This window comes from Streptopelia decaocto (assembly GCF_964273445.1).
Source record: "Streptopelia decaocto genome assembly, chromosome: 22".
Taxonomy (NCBI): domain Eukaryota; kingdom Metazoa; phylum Chordata; class Aves; order Columbiformes; family Columbidae; genus Streptopelia; species Streptopelia decaocto.
The window spans coordinates 4,314,165-4,337,355 of NC_138677.1; the positions used below are offsets into that span (position 1 = coordinate 4,314,165).

General features: G+C 63.4%; 3 protein-coding genes and 1 long non-coding RNA gene across 9 annotated transcripts; 2 read left to right on the plus strand and 2 right to left on the minus strand.

Moving 5' to 3' along the window:
- The first annotated feature begins 144 nt into the window (after positions 1-144).
- Positions 145-7,645, plus strand: CBX1 (chromobox 1). Of its 2 annotated transcripts, none has more exons than XM_082070658.1 (5): positions 145-299; positions 4,022-4,197; positions 4,706-4,883; positions 5,513-5,607; positions 6,122-7,645. In XM_082070658.1, the coding sequence occupies exons 2-5, from the start codon at positions 4,058-4,060 to the stop codon at positions 6,264-6,266; spliced, it is 558 nt and encodes a 185-aa protein (XP_081926784.1). In that variant the 5' UTR covers positions 145-299; positions 4,022-4,057; the 3' UTR covers positions 6,267-7,645. The 2 variants fall into 2 exon arrangements, with proteins under 2 accessions (XP_081926784.1, XP_081926785.1); XM_082070659.1 differs by having other exon boundaries at positions 164-299; positions 4,025-4,197.
- A 1,719-nt stretch (positions 7,646-9,364) lies between these two features.
- Positions 9,365-19,123, minus strand: NFE2L1 (NFE2 like bZIP transcription factor 1). 3 transcript variants are annotated; one of them, XR_014185861.1, is made up of 8 exons: positions 18,504-18,857; positions 18,111-18,312; positions 17,181-17,692; positions 13,449-13,664; positions 12,966-13,055; positions 12,516-12,677; positions 10,558-12,258; positions 9,365-10,441 (listed from the first exon to the last, which is right to left on the minus strand). XR_014185861.1 is itself a non-coding variant. In XM_082070652.1 (8 exons), exons 4-8 carry the CDS (start codon positions 17,688-17,690, stop codon positions 10,939-10,941), a joined length of 2,298 nt encoding a protein of 765 aa, XP_081926778.1. In that variant the 5' UTR covers positions 17,691-17,692; positions 18,111-18,312; positions 18,504-18,631; positions 19,040-19,123; the 3' UTR covers positions 9,365-10,938. The 3 variants fall into 3 exon arrangements, 2 of the variants coding, with proteins under 2 accessions (XP_081926778.1, XP_081926779.1); XM_082070652.1 differs by adding an exon at positions 19,040-19,123 and having other exon boundaries at positions 9,365-12,258; positions 18,504-18,631; XM_082070653.1 differs by lacking the exon at positions 18,504-18,857 and adding an exon at positions 19,040-19,105 and having other exon boundaries at positions 9,365-12,258.
- A 59-nt stretch (positions 19,124-19,182) lies between these two features.
- On the plus strand, positions 19,183-23,099 carry COPZ2 (COPI coat complex subunit zeta 2). Its single transcript, XM_082071019.1, has 6 exons — positions 19,183-21,392; positions 21,974-22,042; positions 22,252-22,333; positions 22,434-22,525; positions 22,606-22,661; positions 22,874-23,099. Exons 1-6 carry the CDS (start codon positions 21,375-21,377, stop codon positions 22,953-22,955), a joined length of 399 nt encoding a protein of 132 aa, XP_081927145.1. The 5' UTR covers positions 19,183-21,374; the 3' UTR covers positions 22,956-23,099.
- LOC309449106 lies at positions 22,329-22,992 on the minus strand. Of its 3 annotated transcripts, XR_014185898.1 has the most exons (3): positions 22,868-22,976; positions 22,629-22,712; positions 22,329-22,509 (listed from the first exon to the last, which is right to left on the minus strand). It is a non-coding gene; the product is annotated as an uncharacterized lncRNA (long non-coding RNA). The 3 variants fall into 3 exon arrangements; XR_014185897.1 differs by lacking the exon at positions 22,629-22,712 and having other exon boundaries at positions 22,868-22,992; XR_014185899.1 differs by lacking the exon at positions 22,868-22,976 and having other exon boundaries at positions 22,629-22,839.
- Positions 23,100-23,191: the final 92 nt, after the last annotated feature.

Consider the following 23,191-nt stretch of genomic DNA (forward strand, 5'->3'; position numbering starts at 1 on the left):
CGCCGCCGCGCGGCCCCCACCGGAGCGGCGCGTCTGAGCCCAACCGGGAGAACCGCGCCGGGGGGGGCGGGCGGCGGCCGAGGAGCGGAGGACTACAACTCCCAGCGTGCCCCGCGGCGGGAGGACTACGAACCCCAGCGTGCCCCGCGGCGGGCGGCGCATGCGCGGAGCGGGCGGCGGGCAGCGGGGCTGGCCGGGCTCTTTTGTTCGAGGGAGGCGGACGGAGCGCGGCCAGGCCCGGGCGGCACCCGACCCCGCAGGCCCCTTCCCCTCGGGAACCGTTGGCGGGGCTGTGCAAGGTGAGCGGGGCGGCGGGGAGCGGGGCTGGGCGGGACCGGGGGGGTCGCTGCGGGAGGGGGCGCTGAGGGCGGCGAGGCCGCGGGCGGGGGGATGGGAGGGGATGGGATGGGGGGTTAGTGGGGGTGTTATGGGTGTTTGGGGTGGGGGGCGTGTTGCGGGGGGGGCGCTGGGAAATCGGCACTGGGGGGGACGTGCTGGCAGGACCGGGCCCCCCAAAGGGGCCGCGGGGCCGGGGGGGTGAAGCTGCGGACAAATCTGGGGCCCGGCGGCCCCTGGGGGATCGGGGAGCTGAGGGGGGGCCGGGCTGGGGGCCCTTGGGCAGAGGGGGGGGACGGGGCTGGGGGGGCTGGGAGAGCGGGGGGAGAGGCCGGAGCGGGGACCCCGCTGGGGGGGCGGCATTTGGATGGTTTAAAAAGGCGCTGGTGGAGCCCCCGGGGGGAGGGGGGAGGAGCATCCGGGAGCGGGGAGGGGACGAGTGACGAGTTTTGGCGGGGAGAATGAGCGGGAAGCGGCTCCGCGGGCCGGAGGGCGGGGGGGGCTCCCCTGGGGACACCCCGGCGGGCACAGGGGCTGCATCACGGCCCTGGGGCTGATCCCTCTGGAAGCAGCGAGCGGCTGTGTTGTCCCTATAAACCCAGAGATCGAAGCATAAAAGGGATCTCTGGCTGAATAATTACAGATTCTATCTTTGAATTATTTTTATTAATGTAAAAAAAAATAAGTATCCCTTGCACACGTGAGCGGAAAGTGCCCGTAGTGGGTCTTTGCAGCCACTCGTCCCCACCAGCTTTGCGACCAGGGTCTGGTTTCCTATTAGCGCTCGAGGTCCCGGTGATGAAAACGATGAGAAACAGATGTGGCTGCGCCGCCCCCACTCAGAAATAACGCGAAAAAGGGTCTGTGAGCGCTGGCAAACGGCTCCTGGGCACAGGGCACCGGGGCCGTGTCCCCGGGGCAGTCGCGGTGTCCCCAGCGGTGAGGGCGGCAGGGAAGGCGCCACAGGGCCCCGCGGGGCCGTTCCAGGAGTCCTGCAGCGCTCGGGGCAACGTTTTCTCGTCTTTATACAAAAGGGAGAAGAACGTAAATCCCCGCTCTGACTCCACCGGTGTTTATCTGATCTGGAGGAGATCAGAAGTTGCGTCCGCCTTCACATAACAAACTCCAAATTCCTGTCTGCAGGACGGGATTTCTTACTCCGGGTTCTCTTTCTGTGCTGGGAGGTGACATTCCTCCTGCTGCGTGTGCGTTTCTTATAAACCCAGAGGTGCCTTCGCTCGCGGATTGTGAATTTAACTGGAAATGATGTGGCTGGGGCTTGAAGATTGTGGCTTTTCTTTAGTTTGGTCTCCGTTCGAGGGCTTGAGTTTTCACTCCAGCTTTGCAGGGATGTTTTCTGCAGTTTCTGGAGGGTGGAAGCCTTACCATGCTTGTTCCCACTTCAAACGAGCGGTGCCTGCTGCCTGTCCCTGGCACGTGTCGGGTAAACTTGGCGTCTTTGAAGAGACGGGCGATCCCAGCCAAGTCTGGGAAAGGCAGGAGGAGGAAATGTTTTAAGTTTAAAAACTCATTAAAGCCGAGCTGAACTGTTAATCCTTTAAGATGCTGCTAATGGAGCTGGTCTGGGCTCAGATTAAACCTCTGGGTCTCCACTTTTTTATTTTTCTTAGGCTGTTCTTCCTTTAATTGTTAAACTTTCTCCTCCCAAGCGTCCCGGCCAGGCTGGGTGTATTTTCATTTCTCCGGTAGTGGTTTCACCCCGGGGTGCTGCTCTCCAGATCCCCCGGCACCGGCTTCGCTCCGATCCGCAGCACAATGCGCACCCAGCGCCGGCTCCTGCCCCAAGACCCTGGGGTTTTGTCCACGTCTCCGTGCTGGGTTCTGTCTTCCCGGCCTTTCACCGGAGTCGGGATTCTTTCCAAGCGCTGTCAGTGTGTCCTGGCTCCTTCTCTCAGCCGCACACCAGGAGTTGTTCTGTTGGTCTCTGTTCTGCTTTCCCCTCCACAAAGGGGTTCAGCTTTCAGCAGAGATCTCAGCACCCAGGGGGGCAGGGGGTGATGGGTGCTGCAGTGTTAGTGCCTCTGGGTGGGGCTCTTGTAGGTGGGGCAAATGGGGGTGTGGCTGCCGGGGGTGTGGCTGTTGTGGGCGGAGCTGCCAGGGGTGTGGCTGTTGTGGGCAGGGCTGCTGGGGGTGTGGCTGCTGTGGGCAGGGCCGATTGGGGTGTGGCTGTTGTGGGCGGGACTGCCAGGGGTGTGGCTGTTGGGGTGTGGCTCCTGGGGGCGGGGCTGTTGTGGGTGGGGCTGCCGGGGGTGGGGCTGCCTCCCCTTGGCACTTCTGGATGTCCCCCCCTTGGCAACCCCTTCCCCAAAGAGCTCCTGGCTCAGGGTTTTGTCTCCTCCACCCAGCACTCAGCACAATGAACCGAGGGCTCTGCTGCGCTGTGTCCCTCGGCTTCTTCTCTCCCTTTCCCTCCCCACAGCCCCGTCCCTCAGCCCAGCTCTGGTTTTGGCTGTTCCCCTCTGAGCCCGGCCCAGCCAGACTCGGCCCTTGGGCTCTTTGATCCTTGTGAAGCAGCTCGAGCAGCCCCGTGACCCACTGAGCACCTCTGGGTGCCTCAAAAACAACCCTGTCTCCAGGCCATGACCACAGTGCTCTCAACTCAAACCACGTGGCTGCCGCTGACCAGAAACCTCCGCAAAGCGAGGGGCACCGCAGATCTCACCCCCAGCCCATCCCGGAGTTTATGTGCTGGTTATTTGAGGCGGTGACGGCACCTTCTTGAGCATCTCCTCTGCCATGTTGTGCTCGGCTCCGGCCTCTTCTCCAGAGACTGGCGGGGGTACAGCGCTGGTTTTAGGCAGTGAGGGGTACGGGGCTGGTTTTAGGCAGACCAGGTTGCCAGCTCTGCTGCTGGCTCTATGATGGTGCAGCTGCTTCTCAGAGATAAGAAACAGGAGATTTGGAACCTCTTTGGTTGGACTAAACCAGCGCATCCTGTTCCGGGCGCTGGGCTGGCGGTGCAGGCGTGTTTGGAGCTGAGCTCGGGGACTGGAGGGATCTGTATTTTTCTTGAACCTCAGGAACAATCCCGGATCTGCCCGGCCGCAGAGCTTTCCCTGCTCCGAGCGGGGTTCTGGCGGGGGTGCGGGGCCTCTCTGTGGTTTTTGGCTCTCTGAAGTGTTCCGTTCCGCGCGTTGGCAGAGCCGCTCCCCTCTGCAGCCTCCCCGGCGGGACCGGGGAGCGGAGCTGTGCTGAGGGCCCCCGTCCCCAAGGGCCACCCCGTCCCCAAGGGCCACCCCGTCCCCGCCGTGCCGCAGGTTTAGGGCCGGTATCCCTGGCTGTGTCGGGCCGGGGTGTTCCCCAAATCCTGCGTCACTTCTCCCACTGCCCATGGAGCGCTGGGGGTGCGCAGGGCTTTTTGGCTGTCTGAACAGATAAATATCCCTGAGAGTGCATCCATGTGAATGTGGGGAGCGCACTATCGAGGACTGTGACTTGTATTTAACTTAGATTAACTATTTATTAACTTGTACTTAATATTAGCGGTGCGCTGTCTCCCTGGCCCATCCTGGCCCATCTCTTCGTGTGTTCCCTGCTCTGCACGTACCTGTTTTCTCCAAAGCAGCGTTTTCCGGCGCTGTGCTCTGCGCGTCCAGCGTGTTCGCTGCCTGGCAGAGGCAAACCCGACCTTGACACGAACCTCTGGTTCTCTCTCCTTTTTTAGCAGCGTCGCCCATAAGCTGAAAAACTGGCCAGCACAATGGGAAAAAAACAGAACAAGAAGAAAGTGGAAGAGGTCTTAGAGGAAGAGGAGGAGGAGTATGTGGTGGAGAAGGTCCTGGATCGGCGAGTGGTGAAGGGCAAAGTGGAGTATCTGCTGAAGTGGAAAGGCTTCTCAGAGTAAGTGGGTGCTGGGGGCTCCAACAAGAGCATCTTGGCTGCTTTTGGCTCCCAAAGCCCCTCCAGGTGGGTGGCTCAGCCTCCCAGTGCTGCTGCTTGTCTGTAAAATGGAGCTAATGGGCTGTGATGATAAAAAAAGAGTGCAAAGCACCTCGAACTCTGAGCAGGGCCAGGAGAGCCCAGCGTGGGTGAGAAAACTGTGTTTGTGACTCGCAGTCAGGCTGCACAGTGCCCTGGGGGGGCTTCCCCCCCTTTAACCTGGCGTGAGACAAACAGCTGGAGAAATTGAATTCTGTTTCTGTCCTGAGAAGGGAGACAACCACCCTGCCCTCTGGCATCCCCGCCTGGACCAGGGGCCCTTTTCCAGGGGGAGGTCACACATCCAAACTGCTGCTTCTCCCCGTGGCCTCACCCGCTGTCCAGGGCGTTTCTCACCAGGGAAAGCTGTAGCAAAACGCCCTGTGTGTGTAACGTGTGTGTAAAACTCCGCTGTCACCTTTGCTTGCAGCGAAGACAACACCTGGGAGCCGGAGGAGAACCTGGACTGCCCAGACCTCATCGCCGAGTTCCTGCAGTCCCAGAAAACCGCGCACGAGAGCGAGAAGTCCGAGGGGAGCAAGCGCAAAGCGGAGTCAGACACGGAGGACAAGGGGGAGGAGAGCAAACCAAAGAAGAAGAAGGAGGAGGTGAGTCGGGGGGGGTTCTGCACTGGCCTCCCCACCTCTGCATGTGCCGGGAGCTCCAAAACCTCGGTCAGGCTGTTCTCCCACGCTGGGGGGATGATCGTGCTTCAATGAGAACCCGGCTGGTGAAAAGCTGTAGAGCTGGGTCTAAGCTGGGCCTCTCAGCAAGTCCAGAACCAGACCTAAACAGAAAGGCCAGTTCTTGAACCACAAGGGTAGAGAGCACCAGGGTCTCCTGAAGAACCGCACGGGGCGGAAACAGGATTCAGGAGCTGCCTTGGAAAAGGGGGTGGAGGTGGAGCAGAGTGTTCTGCTCGGGCTGCTGAAAAGCCCCACAGTCTGATTTGCAGCCCGGGAGCTGCTGAGCCTTGTCCAGCACCAGAGTGTGAGCAGCAGGGCTGTGGAAATGGGGTCCTGCACCTGCAGCACCGCAGGGCGCTCTGCCCGCTGCCGGAGCCGCCTCGTGCCCTGGGATATGGCACTTGGGGGGCTTCTCAGCGCCCCGCTGGCCTTTATCACCTTAGTCCAAACATCAGACACATGGAACCTTTCTGAACAGCCACCGGTGTGTCCCGGTGACCGCAGACAGGACCGTCCTGTCATCCTAAAACTGGAAATCTGTCCATTCTCAGTTGGAGAAACCGCGAGGTTTCGCCCGAGGGTTTGAGCCGGAGCGAATCATCGGCGCCACGGATTCCAGCGGGGAGCTGATGTTCCTGATGAAGTGGTGAGTCTGGCTTCGCGGCTGCCGCTTCTTCTCTTGCTCCGCGCCGGGGTGAACGTGGGTGCGAAACCAGCAGGCAGGGCCCTTGGGATCGTGTGGCGTTCAGATGTCGAGCCATTTGCTTTTGCAGCGTCTCGGGAGCACAGAGAGCTGGGGCAGAGCCGCAGCTTTGATTTCCCAGTCTCCTTCTCTGGGGACGTTCCAAACCCGCGTGGATCCTGCTCTGGTGACCCAGCTCGAGCAGGGGCTGGGCCGGGTGATCTCCAGAGGTCCCTCCAACCCCAAACATTCGGTGATTCTCTCCCTGTCCCCGACACCCCAGAGCTGAACTCACGCCTCAGTTTTTCCTGCGCTCACCCGCTGCTGCTCCTGCTCCAGAGCCCCTCGGGAAGGGGCTGTTTGCATCCCCCAGGCAGCTCGGGGTTGCTATTTACCCGCCGATTCTTCTGTTTTCTCCGGTCTCCGTTTCTCCGCCTCCCCCCGCAGCCCCTAACTCGCACCCCGCTCTGGCCCGCAGGAAGAACTCGGACGAGGCCGACCTGGTCCCCGCCAAGGAGGCCAACATCAAGTGCCCGCAGGTGGTGATCTCCTTCTATGAGGAGCGGTTGACATGGCATTCCTACCCCTCGGAGGACGATGACAAGAAAGAGGACAAGAACTAACCCCCCCGCGCCCGCTCTGACCGGCCTCGGCGTGGAGGTGGAACTGTGGGCGCGAGAGGCGGCTGCGCGGGGAGCGGAGCGGCCGGCGGGGACGATGCCCTTTGGAGAGACCCCTTTGGCGTCTGCGCCCGCGGCTGCTCCGCTGCTTCCGCAGCCCCGCGCTGGGGACGATCCCAAGCAGCCCAGCTCGGCTGCGGGGGGCGGGAGGGGGGTTGGGGGGGGGGGAATTGGGGTGTTTGTTTCGACTGTGGATTTGCAGCTGGCGGGGGAGGCAGCAAAGCCCCTTCATGAAGGACTCGCTGGGGGGTGCGGGTGGATGCTGCTTGTTCTTTAAGGGCCATCTCAGCAACCGCAGCCTCTTCCCCATAGTGGTAACTCCGCATTTTCACAGCGTAGCATGTGTGTAGTTTGGGGGGGTTGTTTTGGGGTTGGTTTTTTTTTGTTGTTGTTGGGTTTGTTTTGTTCTGTTTTGTTTTCTTTTGCTATTTCCTAGTGTATCGGTTTGGGGGGTGGGATGTGGGGGTATCGGTCTCTTGTTTAATTGGGGAGGGAGGGAGGGCGATGAGGTCTGGTGACCACGTTCCGGATCATTTCCAGATCTTTTTTAGAACCTGAATTCAGAAAAGAAAAATAGGAGAAAAAAAATAGGAAGGGAAAATAAAAAGAGCCCAGTATTGATGGGGACAGGGACACTGACACGAGACTGCGGCTGTGACTGTCCCCGCTCCGGAGCCACGCGCCTCCGGAGCCCACGGGCAGTTTTGGGGGGGGGGGTGGGGGGTAACTTGTGAAAATGCAGATTTGTGATCGCCGGTTCCTGACGTTGCATTGTACGGGGGGAGCCACGGGGACCCTTTAATCGCCTTTTACCTTCTGTCCGTGACAAGGTGCTATTTCTCAAAATTGGGGGGGGCAGGGTCAGACCCGTGACCACTTGTTCCTTTTCTCACCTTTACCCGAGTGTCCGACCAGCAGCGCTGGGAACCCTTTGGTCGTGGGAGGAAATCAGCAGCAGCACAAAACTCGACTCCGTGTTCTCCCACGACGAGCGGTTGTTTGCGGGGGCCCAGACGTGGTGCTGGAGCCGCATGTGTCACCCTGAACCTTCTGAAGCTTTGTTTTTTTTAATCAGATTTATTACAAATACTGAACTATTTAATGTCTGGAGTCTTGAGCCCACCAGACTCCCGGCAGCTCCGTGTAGGGTGGTATGTATCTAGACTTGCATTGTACAAACCTTTTTGTTTGTTTTTTTAAAAGCATGTGTTTAGGTTTCTGTGAAAACGTTGTTTAAATGTAAAGTACGTGTTTGGATTTTAACTTCATACCAAGCTCTGTCAGTTTTTTGTCTCAATAAAATTTTAGATTTATAATGCTGATCTTTTTCTTCCCTACCTTGCTCCTTCCTCAGCCCGTTGTGCGCGAGACGCGGGACGCAGAGCAGGGCCGGAGGAGTTCGGCCGCTTCCCGCCGCGCCGGGGGCTCCGGAGCGGCCGCCGGCGGGTTCTGGTTTGTGCCGAATTCCATCCGGAGAAGAGAAGTGTCCTACAGGTCAGTGGCTGGAGGTCCCGGGCCAGTCTCGCCCCTGGACCGGTTGCGATTTGGGACTTCGATGCACGTGTGTCCCACCGATGCGGCACCCGGGTGGGTAAGTGGCTTTTACTTCAGTTCTCTGGACGTCGGACGGACTTGGTCAGTTTGCGTTTCCCGGTGGGTTTTTGAAGTTCTGGTGATGGGCTGAGCACGGAGGTGACCTCACGCGTGGCGTGGTGTGGGTGGCCTTGGTGACGGCCACAAGCAGGGAGGTTTTGGGGGCTGTTCAGGGCTGATGGGGTCTGCCCTGCCCCAGCAGCAACCAAACTGTATTAATCACCGGAGATGGAAGGGGGAGCATCCACCTCATGGACCATTGGGAGCTGCGGTTCCCGGGGGCTCAGAGGCCGGCGGTGGTAGCGGGATCTGGGGGACGCTCGTTGCTCCATCCCAGTATGTGACTGCGGCTCCGAGGGTTCCAGCACAGGGTCTGGGACAGGTTGTCACTGGTGGCGGCACCGTGTGAGCGGGATGGGTCACCGCGTGATAAACCGGGGGAAAAAGCTGTAGAGAAAGCACATATAGCTACAAAATATAGAGAGATGATCCAGTGCTGAGCTGCAGCAAAGGATCCCCAAGCGCCGCTTCTACGCGCAGCTGCGCAGCACCGGCCGCGGCTCCGGCTGCCGCATCCGCTCCCAGGAGCCGCTCTCCATCCTGGTTTGTTCACCAGGCTGCCTGTGGCACCTTCTGCAGCGCCCGGGTCCCGCCTGGCCCACTTTGGAGCCGTTTGGCAGCAGCTCAGGCCCAGCAAAGTCAGAGCCTGCCCTTGAGCCGGGCTGGATGTGAGCAGAGCTTTGCTGAGCCCAGCCTGGGGAATGGGGCTGCTAAGCCGGGGTGGAGCCGGGTCTGCAGCGCCCGGTGTGAATCCGCTGGTGATGGAAAGAACTTGGATCCGTCACCAAAGCTGCAGCCAAAACCCGCGGGGAGGGCTGGGGCAGCGCTGGCGGGAGGGGAGGAGAGTCCGGCTGTGCTGGGGGGTTGTGAGCCCGGCCCAGCCCCACACTGAGCCCGGCCCAGCCCCACACTGAGCCCGGCCCAGCCCCACACTGAGCCCGGCCCAGCCCCACACTGAGCCCGGCCCAGCCCCACACTGAGCCCGGCCCAGCCCTGGCCTTTGAACAGCGGCAGCTTTGGCCGAGGGACCCAGGACTCGCTTCACGCAGCTGCAACTTTAACCAGAACCACACTTTTTTCCTCGGCGTTCTTTAAGAAGATGATACTGTTGTGAAATAAGGATATTAAAACCAAAAAGGGCGGCTGAGCCGGCGCTGAGCGTTTGAGCCTTTGAGCGTTTCCTACAACCGAGGAGCTTCTCGTTTTCCTCCCTCCGAGGCCGCGACCACAGCGACTCCATCGCTGGGTACAAACCCGCCCTGCTCCCAGCTCTGCAGAAGAAAACCAGGAGCTACAGTAGCGGAGAAGGACTCACAAGAGGCCGTTTCGTTTCCCTGACGCGCTTAATCTTTAAATAAAATAAAATAAATCCACGAACCAAATGCTCGTACAGTGAATAAGCCGTTTTATTTTTGTCCTGTGCTCACACAATCTCTCTTCTTTCCCTGACAGGTCACAGATCATTAAAATAAAGTTTCTAAGAGGAAAAAAAAAAATAATTTAAAACATCCACGCAGGGCTCCCTTCCAACCTCCCCACACCCACATCACCACTTGTGCTTCGTCTCGCGCGTCAGTAAAGCCGCTGGAGCTGAGTCCGGGGGTCCCGAGGGGTCTCGGTGAGTTTGTCTCGCGCTGTTGGGGCCACGGGGACCCCCCGATCCCCCCGGATCCCACACGGCCCCTCTGGGCAGCTCCCTCCTGCGTTCCAGTTTCCTTCCCTTGAGTTCCCACCCCACATGCTCCCTCCGGCCTCACCCCACGTCACGTGCACAGGACGGGCTTGGAAAAGCCTTTTTTTCTTTAATTTTTTTTCTCTTTTTAAGCCTTTTGAGTTGCTGGTAAAGTCGGTTGGCTCCCAGCTGTGCTATATTGTACATACAGCTCTAGGATGGTCGCCCTGACGGGGACCGACAGTGATCAAGGCACTACCCCCACCCCCCTCCGGAAAACAAAGGAATCAATCAGACCAACACCTGGGGACAGAAGAGAATCCTATAATGTGATCACACGGTTACACGGAATCTTTATGGCAAAGAGAACATTTAGCAGCTCTGAGGGTTTGGGCTTCTCCCTTGTACTCAACACAAGCACGCTAAGACCCTACAGGGAAAAACGGGGCTGAAGCCCTAAACAAAAATAACCTAAACCTGAAAAATCCAAGCGCGGTTCAGAACCAGGAATGCTACCAGCTCGCTGCTCCGCGTGCCCCCGCTCCCTTGTGCTGTTTGCGGAGCGGGGTCGGTGGCAGTGACGTCCTCCGAGCGGCGGGGACACGTGTGGCACCAGCTCCCTTAACCCCCCCCAGCTCCAGAACCTTCCCTCCCAAACTCCTAAAGCTCTCGCTGGGACAGGGACTGATCCCCATCCCGGGACCCCCCCGGAGTGGAAAGGGTTAATGGAATTCACACCCACTTGTGTTTCCACGCGTGCACCGGTCTGATCTAGGGAGGGATGGTGGTTAATCTGGAATTAAGTCGGGTCGAATCACACACACCGATGTCAAAACCGGTTCAGGGAGAACAAAAAGAAAAGGGGGGAGGGAAAAAAAAAAAAATAAAAGAGAAAAATAAAACAACTACCTGAAATCACAGAACTTTGGAAGTTCAGAAAAACGTCTCTCCTATAACTTGAAGTTCGTTTGCTTAAACCTCTTTTCTTACTGAAAGCCAGTTCCTAACAGTAGTTTTTCCAGCTGTGCCCGTGTCCCCGCGCGGTGGCAGCTCCGTGTCCTGCGCCCACGGTCCGGGCTGCGCGGGGGCCGCTCCCCGACCCCCCGGGGAAGCCGCAGCTCTCCCGGCCCCGACCGGCAGCAGTTCGCCTCGGTTTGTGGGATTGTTTGTGGTTTTTGAGAAGATATATCGGGTAAGAAGGCATGAAAGTTCCTCCAAAGTACTTCCAGGCTCAGCCCTTCCGCAGTTCTCCCCGGCGCGGGGGTCCCGCTCCTCCGGCCGCGCGTCCCCTCACTTCCTCCGGTCCTTCTGTTTGCGTTCCTGCCGCCGCGACTGCTGCTCGGCCACGGCGCGGGGGATCAGGATGACGCTGCCGTCGCTGGCGTACTGCAGCGCGTACTGGCTGGGGGAGTAGGGCCGCCCGTTCTCGTCCCGCAGGCGCCCGAACACTTCTTGGTAAAGATTCTGCACCTTTTGCTTCATCTGGCGGATGGATTTGAGAAACTCCACCTTCTCCCTGAGCAGTTTGGACTTGTCGCGCTGCAAGTCCTCGACGTCGCGTTCCAGGTTGAGGATGGTGTCCAGCTTCCTCTTGCGGCAGTTCTGCGCTGCCATCTTGTTCTTGCCGCGCCGGCGGATGTCGCGGATCAGGCTGAGCTGGGCCTCGCTGAGCTGGTACTTGGACAGGAGCTCGTTGAACTCCTCCACGGGCAGGTTGATGATCTTGTCGTTGGTGAACGGGATCTTCATGGCCCTGGCGCGGTGCTCGTCCCGGCTCATCTGCTTGTCCAGGAACTCGGATGGTTTCTCCTTGCCGCTCTTCTTGCCGGCGCTGGGGGGTTTGGGCTCCTCGGGGTCCCCCGGGGCCATGTTGTACGTGTGGTTGTGGCCGACGTGCTCCAGGTAGGGCAGGTACTGCAGCTGCGAGGGCTCCTGGAAGCTCATGCGGCAGAACTTGCTGTACTCTGGCTGGTAGCCAACCGCCCCTTCCGCCTCTTCGAAGTCCACGTTTTCCGAGTCCGAGCTGTAGCCGACAGCTCCTTCCTCGGAAAACGAGGAGGAGGATGAAGACGAGGAGGACGAGGAGGACGAGGACGAGGCTTCCGAGCTGCTCAGCGAAGCGGGACTGTGGCCGGAATCCAGCGAGAGCCCCGAGTCGGAGTCAAACTCCTCCTCGAGCTGCGAGGCCTGCCCGGGGTTGAAGCCCTCCTCGATGGCCAGGTCCATCAGGCTGATCTCGTCCAGCATGGCCTCGTCCAGCAGCCCGCCCAGCGGGTCGGGCAGCTCGGGGCCGCCCGTCTCGTTACCGGTGCCGTTCAGCTGCGGCGGGAAGAAGATCCCGCTCAGGTTGGTGGCGCCGAAGGTGGCGTTGAGGCCGGTGGAGTTGTCCGGCACCAGCTGGAGCAGGGCCGAGCTGCCGGCCATGGAGGGGCTCTCCATCTCGGCGCCGAAGAGGGGGAAATCCTGCGAGCAGCCCCCCAGCGAGGCCTGATGCAGGCTGACGTTCTGGTTGATGGGGGTGCCGGGGGCCAGGCTGTAGTTGGAAGCCAGCAGGTCTCCGCTCGTGCCGTTGTACAGGGGTTCGGCGGTCGTGTTGTTCACTTCCATCGCCTGGAAGAGACAAGAAACAGCTGGGTGAGGGAGCCGCGCTCCAGCCCTGCTGCTCCGCGGCCCTTGCCAAGAAGAGCCAGGACGACGCTTCCAGATCCTGCGGAAGCCGCTCTCGGGTGGCCCAGCAGCATCTGCAGGCTGGGGCAAAACCCCCGGCCCCGAACCGCAACCATCCATGAACCGAGTATTCGGCACAACCCCCAAACCGAAATCTGCCTGGAGGGGCAAACGCCGTCCCCACGCCCCCCGGAGCTCACCTGCATCTCCATGATGGACATGAGGTCCTGCCACTGCTGCTCCAGGTCGAAGGGCGACTCGGTGTCGGCGAGGAGGGGCGGCAGGAGGGCGCCGGGGCCGCCCGCGGAGCCGCCGTCGCCGGGCACGGCCTCGCTCAGGGGGGACACGTCCGCGGGCGGGAACTGCGGCGGGAGGGGAGTCAGCGCGGCCACCCCGCTGCCCCGCCGCCCCCCTCCTGCTTTGTTCAAAGCAAACTGGGCGCAGTTATTCCTCCACAGTTCACTGTGAACTAATTAGAAGCTAAGCCAGAAGTCTTTAATTAATCGTGAGCACCCCCCTGCACACACACACCGCTGGTTTCGCAGGCACGATGCCTGGAGCCTCCTTAAGCAGGTTAACCCAATTTACTGCCGGTTCTGCAGTCCGGGTTAGGGGTATGAGAGACAGCAGCCGTCGCCCCATCCGCTCACCTCCGGGTTGTCCCCGAACGGGAAGGTGGCCTCCAGCAGCCTAAGGCACTCCTCCAGCGACAGGGCGGTCTGATCCTCCGCGCCGGGCGCCTGCCGGGAAACACGAGCAGCCGTAGCCGCGGGATGAGGGAGGCGGCGACGAGAAACCAGCTCCTTGCAGCAAGGGCTTCGTCACAGCGCAGCCAAAAAGAGCCAGAGGCCCCACCCAGTCCCTCGCAGGCTCCGTCAGAGCAGCCCCCGGCGCCGCAGGGAAGCGAGGGGACCCTGCCGGGCGCCCCAAAGCGCACCGAGAAGCGGCCGCCCCCGTCCCAGCGCCACAGTGACAGTGACACGGGCATTCGCGCTGCCCGCGGGCAACCGGCGCCTTCCCAGCGTCAAAGCCCCTCGTCCAGCCGGGCAAACCCTCCTCCTGCGGGTCCCCGGTGAAAGGCACACGTGACGCCGCTCGCGGCCCCCCCGCGCCGCAGACCCCGGGGCCGTTACCTGCGCAGGGAAACTCTCCCCGGTCTCTCCATCCACTAGCAGGTTCCTCTCCAGGATCTGGTTCCCTCCGCTCCTCCAGCCGTCCCCGCGCTCCCTCCCATCGCTCAGCTCTTTGTCCACTTCGCTCTCCTTCTGCCGGTGGCTGTAGTCAAAAATCTCTCGCCCAGCGCCGAGATCAATATCCTGTCTCCACAGGATGTCAATCAAATCGATGTCCTGAAAGACACACCGGATTTTCCTTCAGCCCCGGCCCGGGGTCCCCACCCCCCGGCCCCTCCCAAGGGCCCCCCCAAGCCCGACCCGCACCCGCCGGGCTCCCGGCCGCTCCGCCCGGGGGGGTCCCCGGCTCTGCGGGTGCTGCATGGCGGCTGCGGCCGGTTGTCCCCTCCCCGCCGCCCATGGCCGCCCGCCCGCCCGCCGCCGGGAGAGGCGGCTGGGGCCGCCCGGGCCCGTGTCGCGGCGGGGGCTGCGCCGGGGCCGCCTTTTGCATCAGCCCGTGGTGCCATCCCGGCCATTTGCATAAGGGGTGGGGTGCGCGGGCAGGAAAATCCCCGCATTTCCACCCACCTGATGCAACTTGAGCCGCCGCCGGCGCCCGGGCTCCCCGCAGCCCCCCGCCCCCGGCACCCCCGCCGCCCCCCGCGCCGCCGGCCCCCGCCCGGCAGCCCCCGGTACCTTTCTCATGGCCCCAGCTGCCGCCCGGGCCGCGGCGCGCACCGATCATGGTCCCCGGGGCAGCGGGGGGGGCGGGCTGGCCGGGGCGCGGCGCCGCGCACGCATCGCCGGCCGAGGCGGCTGGGGGAGCCGCGCTCCGCCCCACCGGCCACAGGTGCCCCGCGGCCCCGCTGCGGCGGCAGGAGCCGCCCCCCCGGTGCAGCGGCTGCGGCGCCCCCCGCTCGGCTGGGCCGGGCTCGGCTGGGCCGGGCTCGGCTGGGCTCGGCTCCCGCCGCCCTGCCCGGGCCGGGCTGCGGCGGCCCCGCCCGCCCCTCCCCCCGTTACCTTGGCTGCGGCGGCCGCCAAGCCCCGCCCCCCCCGCCGGGATGCGGCGGCGCCGCGGGGCCACGCCCCCTCCGCCGCCGGGCCGCCGAGCCCCGCCCCTCACCCGGGCGGCGGCCGCGGCCAATCCGCGCCACCGCCAGCCGCCGCCCCGACCAATCCGAGCCGGCGGGAGCCACGGCCTCGCCCAATGGGAAGCGGAGGAGCGGCCGCGCGGCGCCCACCGGGCCGCTCCCCGCCCTGGCGCAGCGGAGCCGCCCCCCCCCGGCCTCGCCCTGCACCGGGGGGGCCCGTCCGGGCCCGGCGGAGCCCCCGGGGAACGCAAGGCCGGGGTGACCTTGGCTCCCTCCCCCGGGACCCCCGGCCCGCAGCGGGCGCTCCCCCCCACCCCCATGCAGCCCCCGCTTGCTCCTCACCCGCAAACCCACCCCCCCGCACCGGGCACGGTTCTCCCGGGAAGCTGGAGCGGCGAGGCCAAGTGTAAGGGGATCCCCCCCGGCCCCGGTGCGGCGCCCCGGGCCAAGACTGAGCACGGCGGCTCATCACATGTCTGGCGGCCGCGTATTTTTATCCTCGTGTTGTGGAAACGGCACCGGGCGGTGGAGCCGCCCGCCCTCCCCACCCCCAATGCTGCAGAGCAGCGTCCCGGGGACCAGCCCGAGCCTCGGCCTCAGGATAACGAGGAAAAAAACTAGAAAAATATAGAATAATTCCTCAATTTGGATGGTCCCCAGGGTGGCGGCTGCACGCCCCGCGCCCCAGGGCGAGCTCCAGCTCCTAAAATTATTAATAACAGCCGTAATCCCCCAGCAAGGTCGCGCCGGACCCGCCGGGGGTCGCAAGATTTTAAGTCCCAGGAGAAGTGGGAAAAAAAAAGAGGCAAAGCCCGACCCTAAAGCTGTCTGCAAATTATCCCCGTCCGCTAACGAACGGGGCGGGGGGGACGGAGCCTGCAGGTGCTTCCCGAGGCGGCTGCGGCGGGAGCTGCGGCTCCTGCGGCATTCCCAGCCAAAAATACAAGAAACCCCCCCAAAAAATAAAACCACCCGCCTGGGGTAACGCTTTGAAACCAGACTGGGTGCTTACAGCAGCAGCAAGAGGGGTCGTGGTGGCCCCGGGGGGGTGGAAGGGGGATGTGGCGGCGTGACAGCGGTGACAAGGTGACGTGTGACACGGGCAGACGGGGATTCCTGGCGCTGTGCCCCACACTGAACATCGCACCTCGTGGGCGCAATAACACCCGCCCCTGCTGTCCAAACCAGGGCTTTGGGGGGAAAAGATGGGAAATAGGGACGTGCGGAAGCGCACGGACGCCCGGAGAGCCGGGATCGGGGACGGCGCAGCCCCAGACCCCCCAGCGCGGGGGGAGCGTTTCCCACCCGGGGGTTTCACCCCCTGCACGTCCAGCCCCAGCTGGGCGGGTTTGCAGCGACAGCATCTCCAGCAGGACTGGGTTTAAAGCAGAAATAAAGAGGCCTCTGAAAAACAGCAGCATTAGTGGCCTCTGGCCGCCCAAATCTGCAGCGTTTCACACCCAAATCTGCTCTGTCCCAGGCTGGAAAGGCTCCCCAGGCCCCACACCCTCCGCTGACACCACCAGACTCAGGAACGGGCAGCAAAGTCTCCCAGGGGCTGGACGTGACCTTGTATGAGGCATTTCACCAAATTCCTCGCTGTTCCCAAGATGGGGAGTGACCCCTCGCAATTATCAGCCAAAAAGCCAAATTTGACAACGTTTTCCTCATGTTCCGTGACCCTCAGAGCAAAACTCCCCTCACCGACACCTCCAAGGGCACAATCACAGAACCCAAGTGGGGTTTTGGCTCTTTCGGAGGTACCAGATCCCCGCGGGCACGGCCGAGGCTCCGTCCCGCTGCTCGGGCACCGACACCGGCCCCGGAACCACCGTCACCTTTGTCTCGCGGGCGTGCATGCGTTCACGCCGCTCCCCCCGGCCCGTTCCACATGACAAAAGCCTCAGGCATCCGCGACAGCTGCCCGCCCCTCGCTGCGGGGACAGGGGTGGCAGCGGCCGAATTCGGCTCTTTCCGCGCCCAGACGCCTCAGCGGCTCACCCGAAAAAACAATTTACGAGACGCGAGAGTGACGCTGGAAGAAGCCGACGTTGCCAATCGGCACTAACGTCCCCCCCGCAGCGTGGCCGGGGAGACGCCGAACGTGCCGTGACAAAGAGAGCGGTGCCAAAAAGGAACAAGAGCGGCGGCTCCCGGGGCCCCGCGTTGCATCACAGCCGCCCAAAAGGTTGTGCGTGTGCAGGGAAAATCAACCCGCTTTCCAGTTCACCTCTCCCCGCCTGCCTGCGGTGGAAACCCGGCAATAAACATCTCTGCTGGAGCCGCTCCAGAGCCCAGGAACCAACCGCCCGCTCGGCCCCGCCGACGAGCCTGTTACCCAACGCCCGGCTGGTTTCCCAGCCTCCTCTTACTGGTTTCACAACACTGAGTTACACGCACAGGTTGAAAGGCTGACCCCAATCCCCTCCCCCTCCTCTCGCTATTACTTTCAGACCAATAATAAAGCAAACAAAAAGGAAAAGCCACCCCACACATACCCCTGGAGCCTCTAACTGAACCATCATTTAGCATTAGACCGTTCCCAAGCGGGAACCCGCTGTTCCCAAGCGCTAAACGTGCAGAGTCCCGCTCCCTCGGACGGATCCCGGAGGGTAAGCGCTCCCTTTCCCCCCCGCCACAGGCAAAAGAATCTCCTGCCTACCTCCTTGGTCAGATCCCCGTTCACCGGCGCAGCCACCGCTCCCAAATCTTCCAGTTCTTCCCCAAAGCCTTGCTCGGCCCCGCTCTCCCTCACGCCGCTGTCGGGGCTGCTCCCATCCTGCAATCCGCCGCCGTTCTCGAGGGCGATGCCGGCGCTGGGCTGGCTGCCGGGGACGGAGCCCTCGGGGTCTCTGTGCACCAGCCACGCGTTGACCTCGGTGCTGGGGACCTGAAACCTGTCCAGGGCCCTCACCTGGTTGAGCAGCCTGCGGGCGGTGAAGTAATAGTCCAGGTCTACGCTTTTTGGGTGGATGCCATAGCCGTCCAAGGTGTTGCGCAGGTTGTGAAACTGGGTCTGGGTGTAAGCAGAGCTCTGGCCAAGAATGATCTCCCGGAGAGGGGGGAGCTGTGAGTTCAGGTAGGTGTCCACGTCCACGCGAACGCCGATCAAGCTGAGGAGAATGGTGAACTGGATGAGGCCTTCGGTGAAGTATTTCTTCAGAGAAAGCATTTCTGGCAGAGGAGAAAAGAAAACGGGTGGAGGGTTTGAGAATTAAACAGAAAAAAACCCAAACAAAAAATCGGCGTCAGATGAATTCTCCACACAACAGGTTGGTTGGGTTTGTCTTTCCTCTGCCCCACTTTCAAACAAACATAATAAAGCGATGACTTCAGAGTTCAGGTTATCACTAAACAACAGGATAAAAGTCTAAAGAATGTTCAGGACTCCGGGTTCAGGAGGGCTTTGTTTTCCTTTTCAATTTCTGGAACTCACTGGTCAGCCAGCAGAGTGTAAGTCAAGATTTAAAACTCGAGAAGCAACAAACCCTCCCCAGACGACACAGCCTCCACCCCCTCCTGCCCTTTCCTCTTCTTCAAAACTGTTTTGGAACACAAACCACGCGGCTACGTAAAAATCCATGTGACTCACTGTCCGAAAACTCCACATACAGCAGGTTGCTCTGGCCCCCCGACTCCCCACGCTGCGGGACAGGGTCTGACCCCCCGGGCACCGGCGGCTCCTTCCTCCTCTGCTCTGCCCGGCTTCTCGGAGGAGCCTTTTACGAGTCAAAGGTCCCGATCATGGGAAGGTCCAACGACTCCCCCGCTTCTGGCTGGAGTTTCATCAGCAGCTGAAACACAACCGGAGAGCAAAGGCGATAACGCGCGGGCGAGGCACCACCCTGGGCGCCGCGCACCGAGCCGCCACCCGCCCCACGGCGCCTTCCCCGCGCGCGGGGGCCCCGAAAAGGCGAGCGAGCGCTGCCTGAAAGGCCGATTTTCCCGGGACAAGCCGGGCAGGCACAGAGACACACGCAGTTACCTTGGGTGACAATATTGTCCATACTTCCCCTCCCTGAGCTATTCTTAGGCCGGTGCGTCAACTTCCCCTCTCTCTGAAGGAATCCGCCTCCGACTCCCTTTCACTCCTTAGCCCAGTTTCCAGCGGCTCTACAAAAACCCGTCAGGGGCTTTTCCACGGGCACCAAAACAAGCCCGGCCGGGGAAGCCCCGGGCTCGCCCCTCCCGCCGCGGCCCCGGCCCGACCTTCCGGGCCGCCCCCAGCCCGCCGGGGCGGCTCCCGCTGCCCGGGAGGAGCCGCCAGGCCCCGGCGCTGCCCGTTCTCCCGGCGCTGGGGCTCCCGGCGCTGCCGAGCGGGTCCATGTGCCGCCGCCGCCCCCCGCGCTCCCGCCCCGGGCCCTTTAAGACCCCCCCGCGCCTCGTGACCCGCCCCCCCGCGCGGCCTCGCCGTCCCCTCAGCGCCGCCCGCCCCTCGGCCCGGCCCGGCGCGCCCCCCCCGCGCCGCCACCGCCGCCGCGGCCCCCCCGCCCGCCGCTCCGCGCCGCCGCCCGCCGCTACCCGCTCGCCGCCGCCGCTCGGTGTCGGCCCCGGCCCCGCCGCCGCCGCCGGTCCCGCTCCCGCTCCCCACCCTGGCCAACCACCTCCCCCCTCCCGCCTCGCGCGGCGGCGCCGCCAATCGGCGCCCGGAAAAGGGAGGCGGGACGAAGCGGCGGCCCAATGGGAGGCGGCGGTGAGGTGTTGCTCCCGCCCCCGCCGCCGCTCGGATGGACAGGCTGAGCGGCCAATCGGCGCGCGGGCAGCGCCGCTGGACCTCGTGCTTGGCCCGGCGGTCGCGCGCTGGGCCAATCAGAGAGGAGAACCCATTCAACGCGACCCGCCCCCCTCAGAGATTGAGTGACAAGGCGTCAGCCCAATGGAACGCGAGATCCCCGCCGAGCGACAGCGGCAGCTACCAATGAGACGACGCCCAGCGAGCCAGCCGTCCGTCTGGGCGCTTGAGTGGCAGCGGCGCTCACCAATCCCCGCAGCGCCGGGACACCGCCCCGGGGCTGTTGCCATGGCAGCGGGTGCCCCATGCCCAGCGCAGGGCGAGGGGGGACCCATGGGCACGTTTGAGTTTGACCTGAAAGGAGGTTGGAGCATGGAGGGGGTTGTTCTCTGCCCCCAAGTAGCAAGTGATAGGAGCAGAGGAAACGGCCTCGAGTTGCGCCAGGGGAGGCTGAGGTTGGATTTAGGAACAATTTCTTCCCCAAAGGGCTGTGGGGCATTGAACAGGCTGCCCGGGGCAGTGCTGGAGTCACCATCCCTGGAGGGTTTAAAGGCGTTCAGACGAGGTTCTGGGGGCACGGGTGGGTCAGAGAATGTTTGGACTCCGTGATCCTCAGGGTCTCTTCCAGCTGAAATGATTCTATGGCTGAGCAACCGCGCTCTCGACCTTCGGTGCCTTTTGAGAGAGAAACCAGCTGGCAGAGGGGACATCAAGGCTGCAGCTCAGCCCAACCAACCGCCTCCCCGCGTGCCCGAGGACCTGAGCAGGGTGTTTTTCCCTTCCCCGGTGCTTCCTGCCCAAAGCAGCGCCGGCGCCCGCGGGCGGGGGGCCCGGCAGGTGCGAGCGCGGGCAGCGCCAGCCCTGCCTGCGATTCCTGCCCAACCCAGCCGCCCTCCTCCCTGCCCCAGAAACCCGCCGGGATAAACAGGATGCCAGAGACAATAGTTCATCTGGAAAGAAAAAAAAAAAAGGTGGGAAAGGCGCGTGGGCTCCCACACCCCGCAGCGGGTGAGGTTTCCCGGCGGGGCGTCTGCCCAGCACAGCACCCCCTGTTTATTTTCACGGCAAGGACCAAGCTCTCTGCACAGCTGAGAGATGGGGGACGCGCTGCGCGTCCCCCCAAACCCGGAGAGCCCCGAGGCTGCGAGCGGGAGGCCCCCGAGCGCCCCGGCACGGCCCGGGGAGCCTGGCAGCACCCAGACCCCAGCGATTTTGGGTCACGGGCTCGCGCTGCCCCGGCTGCTCCATCTCACTCATGTGGAAAACAAACCACGAGACACCCACGAAACGCGGGGTGCGGCCCCGCGTGCCGCAACCCGCAACTTGCTGGGGAAACGGCGGCGGCCCCGGCGAGCCACGGGCACGGCCCCATTGCCAGAGCGGGTCCCCCTCTGTGAATTTGGGGGGGCTGCGTTATTCAGGTGCTATTCAAGCACCGTCTCCCCCTTCCCCCCCTGCACCCCACGGGGAAAACGGGTGAATGGAGTGTCCTAAAAGCCTCTGGCCACGCTCCGCAGGGCCGTGGGCAGCCACCCGCCAGCAACCCGAGCCGGGCTGCCCCGGGGGGTTATTTTTAGTGTCTCCCCCCCACCGCGGGGCTATTTGCAGCGCTGGCAGGCGGCCCCGGCGCTGCACCCTGCTCGGGCAGGCAAAAGGCTTTCGGGGCTTTCAGTACCGACCCCCCGGCAGAACCCACAGCTTGGCAGGACCCCCCTCACCTCCCCTGGTCACCCGGGGGAGTGACCCCAAATTAAAGGCAGCAAAGGTTGGGCGAGGGGTGTCCCCCCCACACCCCACTGCTGAGTCTTCCTCCCCACCAGGGGCTTCCCTGAACCCCATAATTTGGGGTTGCACGGGGGTCCCAGCCTCCATTCCCTCCCGGGTTGGTGCTTTCCCAAACAAGGTGCCCGGGTGTCGGGGGGCGGGGGGGGCACCGGGAGAACAGCTCCCACGGCCACGCGTGTCCCCCCACCCCCCACAGCAGCATACGGGGTTTTGGGACCCCCACCCGGGGACCCCCCCGTTCCTTCTCCTGCCGGTCCCAGTGGGGCCGGAGCCCGGGGGGGGTTCGGGGCGGAGCTGGCGGGGGGGCGGGTACGGCAGCGCGGGGGGGCCCGGGGAGCCATGGAGCCCGCGGGGCCGGTGCGGCCGGGACGGGGTCGGGACGGGACCGGGGCTCCCCGGCCCCACCGGGAACTTCGTGCGGCCGCGGCGGGACGGGGGAGAAACGGGGGAAAAAAACGGGGAGGAGAAATTTGGGAAAAAAAGGAGGAAAAACATGAGGGGGGGAAACGCGGGGGAGAAAAAAAACGGGAGGGGGGAAATCACGGGAAAAACACGGGGGAAAACGGGAGGGACGGGGAGACCAGGGGGTGATGGGGATAAATGTCGGGGAGCCGGGGGGGCAATGGGGGGGGAAGGGGCTGGTGGTGGGAGTGGGACAGAGCGGGGGGAACAGGGTGAAACTGAGGGAGCTGGGAGACAGGGATGGGAGGAACGGGGCGGGGGGGGGACAGGGGGAGAAACGGGAAGAAGAGTGGAAATGAGGAAATTTTGGGGGATCAGGGAGCAAGAGGGGGACAGGGAGCAAAGGGGGTGGGGGAGCAAAGGGTGTCCCCAAAACCTGGACTTGGGGGGACCCCAAGGGAGGGAATGCAGGGGATCCCGGGGCGGGGGGGGGCTGTGGCCCCGCCGCAGGGCTGAGCCCCCGGCGCCCTCCCCAGGAGCCGTCGCTGTTCACGGTGAAGGCGCTGCTCATCCTGGACAGCCGCGGCCAGCGCCTCCTGGCCAAGGTGCAGCCCGGCCCCCCGCCTCGGTTTCCCCAGGGCACACTGCCCAGGGCCCCCCCTGCGCACCCCAGCTCAGGCATCTCCCCCCGCTAAGCTGCGGGATCTCAGGGGGTCCTGGTGCTGACCTTGGGGGGTCCCAGTGGGGGTTGGCCCCAGCACCCCCACCCCACGCAGGGGTTGTGCTGCCAGCGCTGACCCCCATATCCCCCCAGTACTACGACGGGACCTTCCCCACAGCCAAGGAGCAGGCGGCCTTCGAGAGGAGCATCTTCAGCCAGAGCCAGCGGGCGGGGGGTGAGCGGGGGTCCCGCTCAGGAATTTAATGCTGTGGGGGCACCGGGCTTGGAGCAGCGTCCCCTCTGGCACAATCCCGTGTCCCTGTGTCACCTGTCAGGTGAGATCGCCTGCCTGGAAGGACTCACGGTTGTCTACAGGAGCAGCGTTGACCTCTTCTTCTATGTGGTGGGGGGCTGCCAGGAGAATGAGGTAGGTGTGGGGGGCAGCCCCACTGACACCCCCACTGACACCCCCACGGACACCCCCACGGACACCCCGTTCTCCCACAGCTGATGCTCCTGGCCGTGCTCACCTGTCTCCTCGACGCCCTCGGCCACCTCCTGCGGTGAGTCCCCGGGCCACCCAGCCCCAAACCCACCTGCTTCGGGTGGGGAAACTGAGGCAGGGCACAGGGAGATCGTGTGAGACCCCTGTCCCCAAGCACCCTGCGTGGGACAGGGCCGGTGCTGCTTTGGGATATGGGGGTCTGGGTCCCAGCACCTTGCACAGGACCCCAGCCCATGACTGTGACCAGGTGTGGTGACGTCCTACCTGTAGGAAGGAGGTGGAGAAGCGCTGGCTGCTGGACAACATGGAGGGGACATTCCTGGTGGTGGACGAGATCGTGGACAGGGGGTGAGCTCCTGCTGGGGGGGGGCGGGAAGCAGCCCACAGCACTGGGGTTGCAGGGACAGGGTGTCGCGTTTTCCCCCGGGGTGCTGGGGAGGTCAGGCCCTGTTTCTGGGTGCCGAGGAGGAGACGGGCACTCCAGTCTGCCAGCATTGCAGCAACTCTTCCTCAAGCCTTCATCCCAGGGCAACGCACAGGGAGGGAAACTGAGGCACAGGGCAGCGATGCCCAGGGGGGTGCAGCCAG

What these genes read in the sequence shown, in the direction of transcription:
- COPZ2 (XM_082071019.1), top strand. An exon ending in GCCAGCGCCTCCTGGCCAAG is followed by an intron (nt 22,043 to 22,251) that starts GTGCAGCCCGGC and finishes ATATCCCCCCAG; the next exon opens with TACTACGACGGGACCTTCCC. An exon ending in GCCCTCGGCCACCTCCTGCG is followed by an intron (nt 22,662 to 22,873) that starts GTGAGTCCCCGG and finishes TCCTACCTGTAG; the next exon opens with GAAGGAGGTGGAGAAGCGCT.
- NFE2L1 (XM_082070652.1), bottom strand. Translation starts at nt 17,690, where the DNA reads ATGCTTTCTCTGAAGAAATACTTCACCGAAGGCCTCATCCAGTTCACC. An exon ending in CGTTCGGGGACAACCCGGAG is followed by an intron (nt 12,678 to 12,965) that starts GTGAGCGGATGG and finishes CTCCCGCCGCAG; the next exon opens with TTCCCGCCCGCGGACGTGTC. An exon ending in TGTCCATCATGGAGATGCAG is followed by an intron (nt 12,259 to 12,515) that starts GTGAGCTCCGGG and finishes TGTCTCTTCCAG; the next exon opens with GCGATGGAAGTGAACAACAC.
- CBX1 (XM_082070658.1), top strand. Translation starts at nt 4,058, where the DNA reads ATGGGAAAAAAACAGAACAAGAAGAAAGTGGAAGAGGTCTTAGAGGAA. An exon ending in AAGTGGAAAGGCTTCTCAGA is followed by an intron (nt 4,198 to 4,705) that starts GTAAGTGGGTGC and finishes CTTTGCTTGCAG; the next exon opens with CGAAGACAACACCTGGGAGC. An exon ending in CAAAGAAGAAGAAGGAGGAG is followed by an intron (nt 4,884 to 5,512) that starts GTGAGTCGGGGG and finishes GTCCATTCTCAG; the next exon opens with TTGGAGAAACCGCGAGGTTT.